Source organism: Diceros bicornis, chromosome 23 (assembly GCF_020826845.1).
Source record: "Diceros bicornis minor isolate mBicDic1 chromosome 23, mDicBic1.mat.cur, whole genome shotgun sequence".
Taxonomy (NCBI): domain Eukaryota; kingdom Metazoa; phylum Chordata; class Mammalia; order Perissodactyla; family Rhinocerotidae; genus Diceros; species Diceros bicornis.
This window is the reverse complement of record NC_080762.1, coordinates 25,544,806-25,565,143: the sequence shown is the minus strand read 5'-3', so window position 1 is coordinate 25,565,143 and position 20,338 is coordinate 25,544,806. Positions and strand designations below refer to the sequence as shown.

Genomic DNA, 20,338 nt, shown 5'->3' with positions numbered 1-20,338 from the left:
TATAAAATGTTATACATCAACTATATCTCAATAAAGCTGGGGGAAAAAAGACATAAACACTAACATAGTTTCTAGCGGCTCAAGGCCACATCCCTAAGATGACCCTATCCCCCCTTATAGTGTCTGCCTGAGAAAACTCAAGGCTGCCAAAAAAATTTACTGTTTGTTCCAGCCAACACATGAGGATAGGGCCTCCGTCTCCCAGTCTCTGTAGGGGGACAGAATCCTAACTTCCATAATTGCCAGCTAGCAGACATAGGTGGTCTAATTGCATTTACACTGGCTAACCCTTTGTAATTTTTCACTTTCCTGACTCTACAGAGCCCCTGCTTGTCCCCCTCCCTACTCCCTAATTTTCCCTTTAAAACGTCCAGTCACCTCTGTAGAAATTGGAGGTGAGTTTACAATTGCAATAGTTATTACTGATTAAAATCTGTCCTTACCACTTTAACTAGTGCCTGGCTTTGTTTATCTTTGACAACATAAAATATCTTTTTTGTTGTTGTTTTAATGCATTTCTCCTTGAATTCGACTTTTACTGATATTTAGAATGCCATTTCTTCTTTTTTTTGTTAGCATTTGCTTTTTATATCTTGATCCATTTGAGTCATTTTGTTTTTACAGTTAATTGTTGTAAATGGCATACATTTTTTGACTTCAGTTTATCCTTATAATGGGTTGGCCTAGAATTATCTTTAAATAAATTTTAGAAACAGAATGTGAGGTATGGTGTGGTGGTGATGGTGGTGGGGGTGGGGGTGGTGGGCTGGTCTTGCAGCAAGAGATTCTGGAAAGATGGTGATCTGAAGACACTCCCTTCCTTTCTCTACCACCTCCTCAGTGTTAAATAGTTGCTGGGGGAGGTGGCTGGTACCCATGGACATCTGAGGGGAGGAAACTGCACAGCACTCTTTACCACTATGGGCTGGATGAGTGCCTGGAGACAAACATCGGAGGGACCAGAGTATTAAGATGGTGAGTCCTAGGAGGAATTTTGTTTGCAGAGAACTGTGGATTTTCTGGGGAATGTTAGCATCAGCAACCACCACCCAAGAGTGTTTGTGGTCTCTCTGGTCCACAAAAGACCAAGAAAAAGCTGTATGGGTGGGAGGAGTCCTGCTTGACGCTGCATCTGGGCAATTATGAGAAATCCAGGTAACTGCAGGCCTTAGCAATGAATAGGTGGTCTATCTGTTCTACAGTCCTGACTTATGGGGAGAGAAGTCACTTTGCCTTTCACATTTTTTGAGAATGTTGTCACCTAAAGCACTCCAGCAAAAGACTTGAACCCCACTGAACCAAAATAAAGAGAAAACAACCACCCATCTAAGAGAGCCTAGCAGACTGAAAGACGAGTCAAATCAAATAGACCACAAAACTCTGCAACACAGAGATGGAAGAAACCCAATCTCTGAGTAGAAAAATAATAAACACATCTATAGAGATTCAAGTAAACACTAGAAAGTTCCTGAGTACCAACAAATTCTGTAAAGGAGCTGAGAAAGAGTTATCACTTGTGGTAGACAGAATAATGGCCCCCCAAAGATCCCCAAAATCTGGGAATGTGTTACCTTATGTGTGTGATTAAGTTAAGGATCTTGAGATGGGGAGGTCATCCTGGTGGGCCCAATGTAATCACAAGGGTCCTTACAGGAGGGAGGCAAGAAGGTCAAAGGCAAAAGAAGGAGATGAGATGATGGACAGCAGAGGTTGAAGCAATGTGCTTGGAAGATGGAGGAAGAGGCCATGAACCAAAGAACACAGGTGACCTCCCAAGGCTGGAAAAGACAGGAAAAGGATTGTCCTCTAGAGGAAAGAACAGCACTGCCAACACTGATTTTAGCCCTGTAAGATTCATTTCCGACGACTGACCTTCAGAGCTGTACAATAATTTGGTTGTTTTAAGCCACCAACTTTCTAGTAATTTGTTACAGCTTCACTAGGAAACTAATATACCACTCTAGAGACCCCAATGAACGTCTTAAATGAGAAGATTGAATGGAAGACATATCTAAAAGTACATGAGCAAAATATAAAGAGATGGAACATTTGAGGGAAAAGATATTTGGAGAATAGATCCAAGAGTCTTAACCAATAATAGGTATTATGGAGGGAGAAAAAGGAAGAGACAGAGGAGAGGCAAGAATGAATTTCCCACAGACACAGAATGACATAACCCACAGATGTAAGGACGTGCCAAGTACAGGCAGGACTGATGAGAAAAGACAAACACCTGGGCACATCTTGGTATGATTCCTGAACTCTGCAGTGGCATTAGAACTGTTGTTTCTTTTCGTACTTTTTGTTTGGCAAAAGGGAAATATCTTTGCTGTTGACTTTTTCCTATTGTACAAATGATACATTTCTAATGTTAAAAAATCACACAATATAAATATGTAAAAAATAAAAATTACTTGTAAGTCCATCAATCAGAGATAACCACTATTAACATTTTTAACAGCTTGATTGAGGTATAACTGACATTAAAACACTGTACATATTCAAAGTATATAATTTGATAAGTTTTGACATATACATTCATCTGTGAAACCATCACCAAAATCAAGATAATGAACATATTCATCCATAGCACAGTTTGCTCATGCCTCTTTGTAATCCTTCCCTGCTGCCCTATTTGCCTCCTACCTGCCCCATCCCCAGGCAACCACTGCTCTTTCTGTCACTATAAATAGTTTGCATTTTCTAGAATTTTATATAAATGGAGTCATACAGTATGCATTCTTTTTTGTCTGGCTTCTTTCTCTTAGCACAATTATTTTGAGATTCATCCAGGTTGTTGCATGTATCAGCAGTTCTTTTATTTAATTTTTTTTGCTGTGTACTATTCCAGGTCTAATTATCCCCCACTCCTGAGGCTAGACCGTTTTTAGTACCCCACCCAATGGCCCACAAATTATGAGATTTTTCAGTCTGGTTGGTAGGAACAGGTTGATTCCGGCCATGTGTGAGATCCAGGTACTGGTCCCTCTGCCTTTTCAGGTGGTACTTTCCCTGGCCTCCAATAGTTTCCTCACATGCAAAGCTGATCAGTGCTCTGCTGAGTACTTGAAGGGGATGCTCTATAGGTCTCCGAAGTTCTCTTTCTGTGCAGTTCTCTCCTCTCTGGTCCCCTCTCTGTAAGCTCTAGCTGCTTTGGTGCCCTGGGGATTCTCTGCTCTATTTCCTCCAATCAAGCAGTCGGCCAGGCTCTGCCTGGGTGCCTCCTCCCTGTACCATGGCCTGGACAATGCACAGGACCTTACAGATAGTAAGCTGGGATATCATAGGGTGCAACTCATTTGTTTCCCATCTTTCTGGGACCACTGTGCTTCACTGCCTTGTGCCAATGTCTTGAAAATGGTTTCATATATTGTATGCTGTTTTTCAGTTGCTTCAGGCAGAAGGGTAAATCCAATCTCTTTTACTCCATCTTGCCCAGAATGACCATGAACATATTAGTATATATCTTCCCAGAATTTTTCTTATGATGTACTCATACGTTTTAGTTTTGTCTGCATATCGCCTTTCTTCCCTTTTCTAGTAACATGACTCTTCTCCCTCTTCTCCTGGCGAACTGCTCCTTCCACATTTCATGGTGCTCGAGTGGACCAGACCATCACAGTAACTCCCCACCTCACAGGCACTGGGTGGGCATGTGACTGAGGCCGGTTCAATCACACGCTAAGTCCTCTAGTTACTATGATTAGTCAGCTGGGAGAAGCAAACTTATTTCTTGCTCTTTTTCCATTTGGATCTAAAGATAGAGTGCTCTCTTTCCTCTTGGATCAAAATTTCTAAGGATCTGCTCCCAGAACTCCTGGCAGACAAAATCTGCCTTATTTGGAAAAAAACATCTTTACAGACATAATTAAGGATCTCAAGATGATATACCATCGTTCATTATCCAGGTGGCCCCTAAATCCAGTGACAAGTGTCCTTATAAGAGAAGGAGAAGACACAGGAGAGGAGAAGGCCATATGCAAACAGAGGCAGAGATTGGAGTTAAGCAGCCATAAGCCAAGGGATACCCAGAGCCACCAGAAGCTGCAACAGGCAAGGAAGGATTCTCCCTAGAGCCTTGGGAGGCAGCATGGCCAACTGACACCTTGATTTCAGAACTCTGGCCTCAAGAACCACGAGAGAATAAATTTCTGTTGTTTTGAGCCTTTCAGTTTGTGGTACTTTGTTACAGCAGCCTTAGGAGACTAATACAGCAGGCAAAACTGACTTGTGTTGTGGTAAATTAGGAAGAGCGGAAGTGAGGAAAAACACTATATTACTGATGAAGACCATACTTAAAAGTGTTAAGTGTTGAGTATTACAGACAGCCTGAGAATTGTCTGCAGATACAAGAAAGAGACCATTCTCTTGCAGACCAGAGCAGGACACAGAAGAAGAACGGCAGAAGAAGGATAATTGAAAGAAGAGAATCTGAACACAAGTGGGACGAAACCCACATCCTTTAGACTCTGACTCAAGGTCTCAGCAGTTCCTTAGTGATAAAGTACTGAAAGTTGTTATCAGAATCAAGCTACGTAACATTTGTTGTTTGACACATAGATATTTGGGTTTAGTTAATTACAACTGTATGTTTATCTACCTTAATACATTATTTTGTTTTATTGATAAAAGCCAAAATTAAAGAATCACTTCCTATTTTATTATTGCTAGATATCCAAATTGAGTGGCTATCAAATGAGCATGGTTATCAAGTTGGTGCCAAGGGAGTAGACTGGTGCCTGAAAATGGGTTGTTCCTGTTTGAGAATACTGCCTATTATTATCCTGCAAGCAGCCTCTCAAAGATGCCACTGCTGTATTTTACATACCACACTCACTTCTGTTAAATTAGTAAAATATTTCTGTCTCTCATACCTATAGATTTTTCCATGGAAAAAAATTTTTAAAGATTTCCCTTTTATTTTTTTCATGTGTGTAATATACTGTCTAATATACTGACCCCTGGCATTTCCGGGGTCAAGTGAGGCTGGGGTGGAGGCAAAGTGTGTTGAAAATGTTTATTTATAAAATTGAGGATGCCTGCTTGTTTTCTTGGGGTCCAAAAGCGCTAGTTACCACTCTGGATATGATGCGAGCAATGTGAGTGGCAGTAATAAAAGACTCATACCTCGTCCTCTTCCTCTTCTTCCTCTTCTAGCTCCTCATCACCTTCGGCTTCGGCTTGATAGTCTTCTGTTTCTTCATTATAATCTTCCATACTTAACTCCCATGCAGCGTACTGAAAAGGTTCTGTAAAAAAAAGAAGAAACATTTGGGAAGACATTTTTAGGATAAAAAGATATTAGCATATTACCGTAGTCAAAGATTAAGAAAATTAATTATAGTGACTGATCTCTTAGTTTAAATGTGTATGCAAACAGGCCATTACAAATCCTTCAAGCGACCACCAGCCAGTTTGACCAGCGCTGTCTCTGTCCCAGGGCTGTTCTGATTAGTGGGAGCTTGTGCTGGGAGAGCTGTTAAACATTTTAGATATCATTCCTGGATATCCTGGATGTTTTACTTCATAAACCATCAAGAAAGACCTTCAACGTACACAGTGCTTTTAATAATATTACCTGCTCTTGACAATAAATGTTATGATTACAGCCCTTACTTTCCATAGTCTCAACCACTTTTTGAAGTAGTTCCTCTGGAGTTTTGTCAGCAATCTCCAAGTTTAAAATTTGAACCAAAGAGTCATTGATTGCTGTTTCCAGCTGTCGCCAGGCGGAGCTAAAAGATTTAACCTTCTCTTTAATTGGCTCCATTTCAGGAACATCAGGATAAGAGTCTTCTGGAAACTCAGGTAGCACAACTTTTGAGTAAAGGTTAAAGGAAAAAAAAAAAAGCCTTCAAATACTATATCTTTAGCCATATTGCCAAAATAATTTATACTTTATAATATTTTAAAAATATTTGAAAGAAATAAACTTAGTGTTCTAAGCAATAATACACATTCATAAATTCACATTTTAATTATGCTTTGTTCCTTGTACTGGCTATAGATGAATTATTACCTATTAATAAAATCCAAATTATTTGGATAATTAATATGAATTTCATATAGCAACTTCAACTGTTAATAAAAGATATAAAGTTTGATGAAAAACAATGTTATAAGCTGGCTAGATACACTTTTAATATAATAAGCTAAATAAATATAACACACATCAACTTGCATACAACATAGAAAGAAATAAGTAGGAAGCTGGTACTATGCCTAGAATAAGGGACTAGACTCTTTGTAAGAGAATATGAAAAGCACTTTTACGCACAAACTGTTTTTATTTTATAATCTAACCTGTTTCAGATAATTCTTTAGTTTCCAAGTCCTCTTTGGATCCTTTTGGAATTTCTGTTCCAACTGTAGTATCCTCAGTAGTCTCAGGTACTTAAAAAAGAAACCTTATAGTTAGTGTTTGAATTTTAAAACATTATTTCTTTATGAAAGTTTTGGCACAAAGAAAATTTCAAAACACAGTTTAAATTGTATATGCTATACCTAATAGAAAATATAGTTCTTGTTAGGTAAATTATGACATAAAAATACGTAATGTATAAGGCAGAAGATGAAGAATATTCCTAAATACACAAAAGGACATTGACTAGAATAATAATAATTGACACATGGTACATACTATTCTGACTGATAACTATTGTTAAATATTATTCAAACTACTGTTCACACAGCATCAGACCAGCAATACCTGATATTTCTTTTAAATTCTTATTAAGAAACCCATGAAGATACACCAAAAGACTATAAAGAGGCAATGAGGATGATGATATGCCAAAGTCCCAGCTGTGGGTGTAGGTGTAGTGAAATTGAGGAGAATCTCAATTGATATCACTGTTGAAGGTAAAGGTCAAAAACTATTTTCCTGGATGATATAAGACATGTTTCACATTCAGATATGGCATAGATGGCTTCAGAGAAGGAAGGACTAATCATCTATCTTCTCACCCCATGGTCTCTCCTAGTTCTGAGACACAAGTTTTGTGTAGACCAAATTATCTATCTATCTATCTATCTATCTATCTATCTATCTATCTATCTATCTATCTATCTATCTACCTATCTATCTATCTATCGATCTACTCTATATCTATATCTAGATATATCTATATATCTCCATTCTGTAACCCCATGGAAACTGTCTTCTAAGTTAGCTAAAGTAATAATTGGGTCCTCTTTCTACAGAATCTATAATGTTTAATACTTAAGAGAGCAGGAAGTAGAAGGGGACAAGCCTAGGGCTGGCCTGCTGGCAGCATGTTTAATTGTAAGGAGCTCAATTACATAAAGAAAATCATTATAAAACATGAACAACGACAAGAAGAGCACCAAGAATATACAGAGAATTCTAAACTATCTTAGCTTCTCTGGCTTAATCAGAGAATGCAGTCATTAGAGATGAGGAAGATCCAGCCTCAGGCTAGAAGAGCCGTACAAGATGAACACTTACTAAATATCGCAACTTGAACTAGGTTGATGCACATTAACTTGACTTTCAGGTATATCGGAGAGTGTCAGGCAAGGAGCTTATTTTAAGTGAAATGTGTGTGTGTGTGTGTGTGTGTGTGTATGTGTCTGTGTGTGTGTGTGTCTGTGTATGGTGCTTCTTGTAAATACTCTACCTACCCCTCCTTTAGTTCCCCTACTCTACCTGCCAGAGTTGGATATACAGTCTGCTCCATTCAAGGAGAAGCCAACAAGAAAACAACAACAACAACAACATAAGTCCTATGAAAAGATGTTTTAGTGAAGGAAAAGAGTATTGATCCAAAGATTCAGATAAAGAGCTTTCTTCTGAAAGAGATTTCTTACATAAAGCAGAGTAAAGTAAATTTTAGAAGACACATGCTTGGTGGACTCAAAAAGCACAGGAAGACCACATACAAGGCAAAAAGAGAAATGAACCTAACATAAAGGCAGAAGTACAAGAAAGTTGAAATGAGAAAACAATGCAAGAAAATCTAAAATGCAGTAGGAGAATTAAAATACGCATCAGGAGAGAGGCAATATGGAACAGAAAATAAATCAGTGATGTGGAAGATGACAACTCTCCAAAGAACATAGAGGAAATGATAAAGAGATGAAAGCTATCATGGAAAAGAAGATGAACGTGGTTGAGAAACAACAGCTATCTAACCAAAAAATAGTAAGTGACCCTGAAAAAGGAATATGAAGCAATAAATGAAGACATAATTGAAGAAAATCATTTTGAGCTAGACAAAGACTACGATATGAAGAGAAAAAGAGCTCACTAAATTCTAGGAAAAATAACTCATATACAGCAAAATTTTAAAAAATAATGGTATTGAAAAATATCCTGGGGTTGGCCCCGTGGCTTAGCGGTTAAGTGTGTGCACTCCGCTACTGGTGGTCCGGGTTCGGATCCCGGGCGTGCACTAATGCACCGCTTCTCCGGCCATGCTGAGGCAGCATCCCACATACAGCAACTAGAAGGATGTGCAACTGTGACATACAACTATCTACTGGGGCTTTGGGGAGAAAAAGAGGGAAAAAAAGGAGGAGGATTGGCAATAGATGTTAGCTCAGGACCGGTCTTCCTCAGCAAAAAAAAGGAGGATTGGCATGAATGTTAGTTCAGGGCTGATCTTCCTCACAAAAAAAAAAGGTAAAAGATCCAAGCCTGTAAAGCAGACATCACGTCTGGATGCAGCAGATAATTGATTGTGAGGATGGAAGTCATACACTGAAGATGGAAGAAGAGGAAGACAAAAGACGCTTGGGGTTTTGATGACACCTTTACGCTCTCAAACCAGTCCTGAACTCATCGATGAGACACATTCCTTATTTATGACAGTGTTGTTGGCATTTCCGTTATTTGTAGACAAATGCAGTCACAATGGGTACAGATGGAACGGCCTTCCACTGAGGCAAGGTCAGCAATATGCTTCTTAATTTAGAAAGTCAATCCTGCCACTTAGTTGCTTGATAGTCGAAGGACATGATCAAACCTTAATCAACAACATTGAACATCAGCGCTCCAGAATTTATCAGAGATAAACCTTGAATTGTTTGCTACTTAAACCTGATCAGGTGTCTGGCTAACAGGGTGGCAGGAAGGGACTTGCAGAATGTTCAGTAATTGCTCACTCCAGGCTGCCCAGCCTGGGCCTGATAACTCAACAAGGTGAGGTCAGGCTGTATCTGAGAGGGATGCAGTAGACCTGAGAAAACTTGATCAGACCATGACATTGGTTTCTAGACAGCCATTAAGGAATCACTGGTCTCAGGGACACACTACCTGTGCAGTAGGTGCTATTAGTGCTATCCTTATATATCCTAGGTGGCTGCTGTCCCCAGTTCCTTTTGTTTGACTTACAGTCTCTGTAATGGGTTGAATTGTGTCCCCACACAAGCTATGTTCACATCCCGACCCCTGGTACCTGTGAATGTGACCTTATTTGGAAATAGAGTCTTTGCAGAAGTAATTAGTTAAGGATCTCGAGATGAAGTCATCCTGGATTTAGGATGGGCCCTAAATCCAATAACTGGTGTCTTTATAAAAAGAGGAGAGGCCACACAGACACACAGACACACACACAGAAGATGAAGACGGAAACTGAGTGATACAACTACAAACCAAAGAAACTCAAGGCTTGCTGGGAGCTACCAGAAAGTAGGAAGAGGCAACAAAGGATTCTTTCTTGGAGCCTTCAGAGGGAGCATGGCGCTGCTGACACCTTGATTTTGGACTTCTAGCCTCCAAATCTGTGACAGAATAAATTTCTGTTGTTTTAAACTGCCAAGTTTATGGTAACTTGTTACAGTAGCTCTAGGAAATTAATACACTTCCCAATAGTCTACTTGAAAACAATCATTGGAGAGCAATGTGGAATTTAGTGAAGACTCAGCAAGGCAGAGATGAAGGAGAGACTTTATATCACACACTCTGTAGCAGACCCCGTTGCTAACTCACCATTGCTAATGCTAATCCACCATTTCCTCCTCTTCCTTCCTGTCCCAGCGGTGCTTTTGTTCCCGTGTTTATCGCTTCCCCACATGGCTGAGGGGGGCGACTCCATGTCCAGCTCCTGGAATTTATCCTGATTGGTCTAAGCCCAAAATGCTGGTTCCTTTCCTTCCGATATCAGGGGAGGGAATGTAACTATTGATTTTGAGAGCACTAAGATTTAGTTTAGGTTAATTTAGGGTAGGAATCCTGAACTCTGCCTTTTCAGAATTTATATGAAGATGAGGAACAAAGCCCTAAGTGCCAGCCTGGTAATGATGATGCTAAAGCATCAATTACTTGCCAGACACTATGTTAGGTGCTTTAAATAAAATGTTTCTAACCCTATAAAAACTCTGCTGGGTAAATATACCTAACTCTATTTTACAAATGAAGAATTTGAGGTGCAGAACAATGATATAACCTGTCATATAGCAGCCAAAGTGAAATTTAAAAAATGTTCATGAGATCACATGACGACTTGCGCTTAGAGAAAACTCCAAACTCTCTAAGCCTCTGGCCTCTGCCTCACTCTCCAACCTCATCCCCCACTTCCCTCTTGCTCACTCTTTTCCAGCCGCACTCAATTTCTTCCATGACCATGTGGAACTGTGCCCACCTCTGGGCCTGTGCAGTGGAGGGATCTTTGTCCAAATCCTTTTCAGCCTTTCTGTCTTGCCTCAAATATTAACTTCTCAGATGACACTCTTCCTTGACCATAATGTTTAGTGTTGCCTCTTCCAAACCATCCCCATGGTCTCCACCTTGCTCATTCATTCAACAAGCGTTTATTGAGCACCTACTATATCCCTGGCACTGCTTTAGTGTCTTCATATATTTTCTTCATAGCACTTAATACTATCATAAACAGTCTTAGTTATTTACTTGTTTATTCTTCTTCTTCACTCCATAGAATGATTGTTCCTTGAGGGTAGGGACCTTGACTGTCTTGACTATGCTGAGTCCCTAGTATTTAGGGCAGTGCCTGGCACTTAGAAGGAATTCAATAAATATTTGTTAAAGGAATTAATAAATTTCCCAATGTTTATTAATAGCTGACTCTATTACATCCATGAAGTGCTTGGAATGAAGCACCGTGATGCGAGCCAATGGTTACTCTAAGATTGTGTTCTTGCAAGTTCCATGTAATTTGCCAATACCTAACCAGTACACAAAGAGAGCAAATTGGGAATGATCAAAGCAATTACCTAGCCTCTGAATGTTATTGACCTGTAAGCAATACACGTGTCATTCCATTTTAAGAAGTCTAGAGTGACAACAGGATTGAAATGAAACTTCAGTCATCCTATTTGAGCATTGACAGAGGTAATGATTACCTTTTGGTCCCAGACAGAAGTCAAACTCCAAAGGAAAAGATGTATTCCCTAGCATGAGGCATAATACACCTGTTTTGGGTATGTATCAGTTTCCTGTAGCTGCTGTAACAAATTTGGTGGCTTAAAACAACAGAAATGTACTCTCTCACAGTTCTGGAGGACTGAAGTCAGAAATCAAGTGTTGGTAGGGCTGTGCTACCTCCAGAGGTTCTGGAGGAAAATCCTTTCTTGCCTCTTCAAGTTTCTTGTGGTTGCTGTCATTCCTTCACTTGAGGCTGCATCACTGCAACGGCTGCCTCCATTGTCACATCACCTTCTCCTCTGAGTGGCAGTCTAATCTCCCTCTACCTCTGTTTTATAAGGACACTTATGATGGCATTTAGGGCCCACCTGGATAATCCTGGATAATCTCCCCTTCTTAAAGATGTTTAGTCACATCTGCAAAGACCTTTCTTCCAAATAAGGTAATATCCACATGTTCTGGGAATTAGGATGTGGACATATGCTTGGCAGCCACTGTCTACCATAGGGTACTCTGGATAATGTAAAAAAAATTCCAAAAGTAGTGGATTTGTTAGGGCAGTGTTTTCTTTCTTTCTTTTTTTTTTTTATTATGGCAAAACATACACAACACAAAATTTTCCATCTTAACCATTTTTAAGTGTACAGTTCAGTGGGATTAAATACATTCACACTGTTGTGCAGCCATCACTACCACCCATACTTGTAACTCTTTTCATCTTGTAAAACTGAATTAATAACTCCCCATTCTGACCTCCCCCCAGCTACTGGCCATCACCATTATACTTTGTCTTCATGATTTTGACTACTCTAAGTACCTCACATAAGTGGAATCATACAGTATGTGTCTTTCTGTGACTAGATAGGGCAGTTTTAAGTGAAAAAAAAATTGCCTATTTAAGCTATTTAGAGAAGACTTTGTGGGAAGGGACCCTTGGATGGAAGAGGTAATCGCTAACTAAACCAGATGCAAGACCCTCTGTGTGAGAGAATATGGTTTAATATGGCAAAACAGACCCATGATTTCACAGAGGTGAACCAGCCCTGGAGAAGCCCAGTCACGTCTACAGCATTGGGCTAGAACTGACCCTAAATGGAGTAGGATACTGGCTTTAGAACATCCCTAGTAGGTTCCCTGCGGGAAATAATGAGATAAAAGGCAAAAAAACCCATATCATCCCCTAGACTTGTTACATTAGTAAATACTAATTTTGAGGCATTGTGGATATTGGAACTCTGGGGATATGTTTGATGGGTTATATTTAATGGATGTCAGTTTATTTTATTTATTTTGGTATTTTATGGTCTGTCTTCTTGCAAAAGGCAGGTGGGTAGGAGAAATGTAGTCAGCCTGATTGGTTAGGTACTGAAGACAACAACGAAGTTTCTGGGTGGGAGCTCCAGTCAATAGAGGTGTGGGACTCCTAAAAGGAAATTGGGTATTTCATCCTGCTAGCTTCTCTGGCACAAGGGATCCGATTTTATTCTTATTGTCTCATAAAGGTAATACCAATCCCTGTAGTAAAAATGAGCTATGTTGAACTTGAGATTTCTTATTTAAAAATTCCCCTTAATCCTGGTTCTTTTACCAGTAAACGGCAGGTGCCCAGCCCTTAGTTGCTCCAGGTTGGCATCTAGCTGCAGGTATCTTAAGATAGTTTGCAGGATTAGTTTCTAATCCAATACTAACTGTGCTTGGATGCATTTACGAGCTTCACTCCCACCATGGCGGGGGGGGCACCCTACCTTGCTGTGTTAAGCCTACTCTCCAGTCCTGAGAGTGACTTTTATTGCCCAGAGATTCCTTCTTGCCCTGCCCCAACCCACCAAACTGGACCTCTGAGGCAGGGCTGGCTTCATGGGTGTGCGACCTGTGCACTTGTACAGGATCCCTCTCTCAGAAAAGCCTCACACTTACTTTAAAGCTCTTTTGTTGTCATCTTGAAATTTTTAAGAATTTTATCATTGCACTGTGTTTTGTAAGTGAAATCCAAAAGGACTCCAACAGGATAATAGAGCATGCATGTGAGCAGAGATATACACAATATGTGTTTGCCATTCCTTGCCATCTCATTCTCATGAGCATTTGTGATGCCTCATCACGAGCGTAGAATTCCAGGGAACCCATGATCATGATGTGTGCAAGTAAGCGTAACTGAGTGGTTTGGGGAGGGGAGGATGCTGACAGCCCTGAGAGATGCTTTCCCTTTGAACTAGAACTTGTGTCAGGTGCAGAAAGAAGGTGATAACATTCTAAGGGACATTAAAGACCCAGGAACCCCATCGTAACCTTTCTTACTCATGTTACTTTCTTGTATTAGCTAAACACTTAGGCTGAAAATGATGACATAAAAGGAAATGAAAAGATAGGGCAGGCCAGACTTCCTTTTCCTTTCAGTCTTTTCTTAATGATTAGGAAGCTAGAGGTAGAGAGTGTTGATAGAATACGTGCATATTAAGAAGTGAAATAAAAAGTTGAGTTAGTTTTGTGCACGAAACTTAGTATTCTGGTAAGAAAGAAATACATATGCATGTACGAGCTATAAAATACGAATTGTGTAATTTTGGTGATTCTGCATACAAGTGAAATGTTCTCACATTTTCATTTAAAAATTGCATTGCACAACATAGAGAAGAGCGATAGAATTCATGCTAATAATTTAAATTTTTAATTTTTCTTTACTTAGAATGACATTCAATAGCAAATAAAAAGCACCATGACAAGTTGAGAGAGAGACATGGAAAAAAAGAAAAGCTTTATATTTTAGTACCTTTAATGGCAATTTTTCCTGCTTTTTGAATAACGTGCCCCACAAATGACACAGCTGGCTCTGCTCCTGAGTGCCAGCACTGGGACAGAGCAGACTCGGCTTTCCCATCGCACTTCGAGCTCTGCGATTGGGACTGAAGGACTGCTCTCTGGGCGCTCATCTCTCCATTCTTAGCCCACTTCCATTTTATTAACATATAAACACATATACACATGCATGCACGCACAAACACACGAATGGATATGAGCAGAAAGAAGGACTTGGCCCGCAATGAAGTCTAACCTGATTCAGGTTCTATTTCACGGACCTCGGCTACGTCGGCCTCTTCAGGTAACGACCCTCTGGTCTTCTGGGGTACCTCAAGGTCCTCAAACCATTTGTGAGCTTCAGACTCCTCACCTTCAAGCTCCTCCTCGGCCTCAGTTTCAGGCTCTTCCATTTCTAGAAAAAAATGAGAAGAAATAAATTATCATTTAGTTTAGGTCGACAAATGTTTAATTGGGTGCCAGGCATGCCGATAAGTGCTGAGGCCAAAACAAGCAATGTGTTTTTTTGCCTATATTAATTACTGGTTGAAGGAAATAGTAAATTTCAGTTAAAGCCTAGTGAAAATAAAGTTGTAATTATTTTCCCATTCAAGTTCACAGACCTCTGAATTTTTTCCATGGACCCCATGTTAAGAATTCAAGTCTTAAAAGAAACTGTTAGAGTAAGTTCTTCTATAATGGAGATGAAAGTTTAAGTGCAATGACAATGGGTAGAGTAAGCGTGGCTGTTTTCTCAACTCCTGCAGGATCCTTCTAATAGATGTAATTCCAACAGCCATGTGTCATCCATGTCAAAGGTAACCACTTTTAGACACGCTACACATGGTGTCTTGCGTACCCCTCTTAGAGGGTACACAAGTAGGTATCTGTGTCAGGAGTTTTTTCCTATGACCATATAATTTATTATCGAAATTGGAACACTTTGAGAATGAATGGGAGTCAAATACATACTTCAGGACCACAGGCATAAACCTGGACTCTCATGGGCAAACTGGGAAATATGGTCACTCTGTCTGTAATTCACTGGAAATACTGCAGTTGCTTGCAGTAATAATACAAAATTAAATGACACATTATTAATGATATCAATCTGTGTTTGCCTTTTGCCTTCTCCTTCAGAGCTTCAAATAGCCTTCGATTTTCTTCTTCTATTCTCAGTGCCTCTTCTGTGGCTTTTCTGAAATGAAAAGGTCCAAAATTTAATTATCTTTAGAAATTCAGACATTGCACAATATTATAGGATTTGAGGCTTATAGTGGTAAAAATAAAGAGTAAGTTTTTCATAATATTCATTATACTTTTTACTTTACAATGTAAATGTTTAATTTAGTCATATTGAGGCCAGTTAATTTTTAGGGTTTTCTTTTAGTAAGAACAGTTGAAATGTTGTACTTTGAAAAACTTTGGCTATTAACTAGGAAAACTGTCAAAATTAATAAAGGATCGTGTAACTCCAAGTTGAAAAGACAAATGGGAGAAGTTATACCATTTTCCCTTCTGATTAAAGGAGAAATGTTCACAATATAATGCTAAGTGAAAAAAAAAGTATAATATAAAACTATGTATAATACAATTTTAATTTTGTATTTAAAATGTATATAAATGATGATTAATGACTAGAAGAAAACTAACCTAACTGTTAACAGTAATTATCTCTGGATGGTGGCATTATGAGAATTTGTAATTTTATTTAATATTTTTTGTTAACATTTTATTAAAAAGTTTTTCTATATTGAATAAATAAAAATTTGTAAATTCATCTTTGTAATTGGAAAAAATATTTTCTGATGAAATTTAAAGAGACTTGGAATATGGAAACTTCAATATCTGGAGGGAACCTGTTTTTCATCAGGGTTGAAGCACTAAACCTGCCTTAATGGTGAAGATAGGTATAAGGAAAGATAGTAAAATGATGGAAACAGGCAATATTTATTAAAAATTAAAATGTGTATACCTTTGACCTAGAAATTCTATCTCTAGGAATTTAGCTCTCAGGAATTGGCATACTACTGCACAAAGAAAGATGTATAAGAAAATTGATTGCATCTTTTAAAAATAATATCAAAAAACTGTATCAAGTATTCACCAGCAGGGGCCTAGTTAAGTAAGGTAGGGCCCATTCACATCAGAGCACCCTCGGCACTCTTCCTAAGGCTGCTCTACAGGCCTGTCATTCTCTCATATTCAGTGCTCTCTGTGCCCCTTTCCCCTTCCTCTGAAAATCTAGTTACATACATTCTCTTCGAAAGACATTACGACACCTCTTCTCCCAGCAAGTGTGTTTCTTGTTAATAAGGGGTATTCTGTCACCATATTCCAAATCCTGCGTTCCAGCCTGACGTCTCAGTGTAATTCGACTTCTCTTTGTTCACGACCCAAACCTCTGGGACGACTGGGTATTGCTCCTGCACTCCTTCCCCATTCTGATTGCATGCCACCTGGCAGTCGTTCTACTCAGTCCAGGCAGGGATCTTTCATGAGACTTTCCTTATCCAAAACCTGGATACAGTGTGCTGCTGCTAAGAATCTAAGACCCGACAAGAACGAGGAAGGACTTTGCGGCCAGTTATTAGCCACTTCTATAAACCACTTGGATAGACGAGTCAAAGAGCAGCTTCATAATTTCTAGAGCTTAAAGAGCTCTCCTAAATCCCAGCTCAAACTGCTAATATCTGCTATCATTAATAGGAGGAGGTTTAGTGGATTAACATAAATAAATTTAGTTCTTAAATGTCTCAGCCTTTATCACTTTGAGAAGTAGGAATCCCTGTGGACAAATTAAAATTTTTAGTATCTAAAGAGCATGCTTCAGCAAGGAAGAACAATTAGCAAATTAAGTAACTGTTTATTTTTATACTTTATTCTCCAATCTGAAGAACTTGATAGTTTATTAAAGCTTAGATAGATATGTGTTCACATTTGTAGAAGTTTCTTCACTGCCCCCAGATCAGAGGATAAGCTCCTCATGTTGAACCTGTCAACTATAAACAACTAACTTTGTTCTTTCTCTGTGTAGAACTTAGACTTCAGTTTCAGTCATATCACACAAGAGTATTTTATTTACTTTTTATCATATTATTTCTTCCCTTTGTGGATGCTAGTTAGCAAAATTATTTAAGTCAGATATATACGGTAAAAAAAATACCTGTGCTCATTTTTTTACAGTCTTTTGACAATAGACGTTTGATTTAGAATAAGTTTCATTTGGGGCTGTGAAAACATCCACAACTCTGTACTTTAGAGATTCTGGAAGCATTTGTGAAATTACTGATTCTCTTAGAATTAATTAGAATTGGATCTAGACAGTAGACCACCATTTTGCTATTAAAGAGTAAGTAGACATTTAACAGCTATAAAAGATTCAGTAATCTGTTTTATTATGCCAGGCTGATTTTACCTTGCTGCTTCTTCCTCGTTTTTTTTCTTTTGTAGTTCATCTGATAATCTTTCTAAAATCTTAGAGTCAATTTCAGGTTTATTCTCTAAATACAGTCTATGAAATAAATATTTTCCTGAAATACATATAAAGAGAATAATATTAATTTTGAAGCTCAATAAAATATAGTGAGATATATTTTGGAAATTAACAATGAAAAATTATTTCTACCTATATCCACATATATTTTCCTTTAAGCATTTACCTAAATAGAGCCCAAATTCTTTAAAATATTAAGAGACCATCTTAAATCCTTTTTAAACAATATATATTGGCATGGTATAAATAACTAAAACATGAAAAGACGTAGTATATTATTTTCTCCCTGGAAACTCTCTTTTCAAATATATTTCCTTAAGAGGCAAAATGACAGAATATTCTTGGCCCCCTGGTCAAAGATTAGTTGACCATATATGTGCAGGTTTATTTCTGGGCTCTCTACTCTGTTCCAGTAGTCTATGCGTCTGTTTTTATGCCAGTACCACACTGTTTTAATTACTATAAATTTGTATAAAGTGACAGAATAATTAAAATTTAGTTCTGCTATCTTTATGTACTTAATATTTCTCATTTGAGGGGAAGAAGGACTAATGCATATTCTTTGCCCTCAGCCTGAAGTATTTTTCATTTAGAAGTTATAGTGCTGACCGGCAAAGGGAAGTTAAACCCTCAGCTCCAGAGAATAATTATAAGGGCCTGATGATCCAGCACATTATCCCTGGCCACCTACTCTGTGGATGGAGTCTCATTTTGTGTACTTCTAGGTCGTGAAGCAATCACTGGGGTGGTATTTGTACCTAGAGAAGGTGGAGAGTTCCATTTTATATTTTAACTAAAAATATTATCAGCAATAAAACTCTACTTTCAAATTTACATACTAAATATTTACCAACCATCATTTTCCGTATCCAATAAACAGATTACTAAATCAGGTATAATTCCCTTCTCGACTAAGACTAGCCACAGTTCTCTTATAATAGGGCAGTTGTCCAGTATCCATCCTCCATATTTTGGGACACCACCAAACCTATTCTTGTTTTCTTCAACCACCTGTGAAAAATCACACACTAATATTACCACCATAGCTAGGCAAGTCAAGGATGCTATCTTGACATATCATTTTTGTGAACCTTAACTAAGTATCTTTTTATTTTTATTATTTAAAAAAAATTTAAATCCAACTATCAAATTTAAAATTTTTACTTCACTAATTTAGGTATGGATGGCAGAACACAAAATATCATATTATAAGGAGAAACAAGAAGAATTAACACAACAATATCTGAAAGAACAAGAATCATATGATAATAGGTAAAAAATACCACTCTAACCAAGTATCTTTCGAGTTCTGACTCAGAAGGAAAAAAAAAAAAGAGCCTCTTAATTTTAAAAAAGAAACAATTTAAAGCAATAAGGCTGTAAGTTTTAAAAATTAAGAATGGAAAGCAAAAGCTTCCACTAAATGAATATAACAATACATTTTGCTATATGTGATTCAGTATTACAGAATTCAGATCCTGATTCATAAGGTCTGGGGTAGGGCTGAGAGTCTGCATTTCTAACATGCTCCCAGATGACGATGGCCGGCAGACCACACACTTTGAGTAGCAAGGTCCTGGTCCAGTTTCCCTTTTTTAGCGACAATACTCTTCATTCTCCCTTGCTTTGCATCAGTGTGAGAGCTGAGAGGTACTGAGATGGCTACTATTAGCCATAGGAAGGAACTGGATCACAACAAATCTTACAGGTGCTTAGAGAGTTCCGCTAAACTCTCCCCCACCTACCCCTCAATAGCAATAGCTTCCACACAAGAATGGAAATTAGTAATGTGGACCTGTGAACACACTAATTCTGAGAGTTTTAAACAAATCTGTGTGCCATCAAGTAATCACAGAATATTAGGAGTCAGAGAGGAAGAGATGTCATGAGAACCAGTATAACACTCTGGCCTACACAGAATTTAAGATTATCCGCTTTTTGAATTTCCAGCTAAATGAAGAGTCTTTTGAAAGAAAATGAATTTTAAACACTTTGAAATGTTTAACATAAGAGAATTGGAGGGGGGGAAGAGAAAGCTATAAAGAAGAAATATAAGCGAAATAACTCAGACAGGGAAAGACAAATACTGTATGATCTCACTTGTATGTGGAATCTAAACAAACCAAACTCATAGAAACAGAGACCAGATTGGTGGTTGCCAGAGGTGGGGGTGGGGGTGGGAGGAAATGGATGAAGGTGGTCAAAATGTACAAACTTCCAATCACAAGATAACTAAGTCCTGGAGATGTAATGTACAGCATGGTGACTATAGTTATTGTATATTTGAAAGTTGCTAGGAGAATAGATCTTAAAAGTTCTCACCACAAAAAAAAAAAAAAAAAACTATGTGAGGTGATGGATGTTAATTAAACTTATTGTGGTAATCATTTTGCAATATATATGTATATCAAATCATTATGTTGCACCCCTTAAACTAATACCATGTAATACATCAATTATATCTCAATAAAACTGGACAAAAAAGAAATACAGATGGTTAATAAAAAATTTACTGTCAAAGTTTCAAAGATATGAAAATTAAAGCAATATCAATGTATAATATATAGTTTCCCCAGTTCATTCAATTTTTTGAAAAAAATTTAATGGCTTCATAGTATTTTATCAAATAAATAAACCTTAATTTGTTTAATCATCCTCTTACTGTTAAACATTTCTATAATTTATAATTTTGTTATAACATT

The 20,338-nt window shown here is 38.1% G+C and overlaps 1 protein-coding gene across 1 annotated transcript in view; it reads right to left on the bottom strand.

The window, feature by feature from the left end:
* Positions 1-20,338, bottom strand: part of AK9 (adenylate kinase 9) — a 115,337-nt gene that overhangs the window by 46,966 nt on the left and 48,033 nt on the right. Inside the window, exons 17-23 of the mRNA XM_058566478.1 lie at positions 18,491-18,647; positions 17,559-17,673; positions 15,262-15,338; positions 14,397-14,555; positions 6,304-6,393; positions 5,617-5,817; positions 5,128-5,249 (exon numbers count right to left, since the gene is read on the bottom strand). Of these exons, the coding sequence (XP_058422461.1) occupies positions 5,128-5,249; positions 5,617-5,817; positions 6,304-6,393; positions 14,397-14,555; positions 15,262-15,338; positions 17,559-17,673; positions 18,491-18,647 (921 nt within the window). The remainder of the gene's footprint in view (positions 1-5,127; positions 5,250-5,616; positions 5,818-6,303; positions 6,394-14,396; positions 14,556-15,261; positions 15,339-17,558; positions 17,674-18,490; positions 18,648-20,338) is intronic.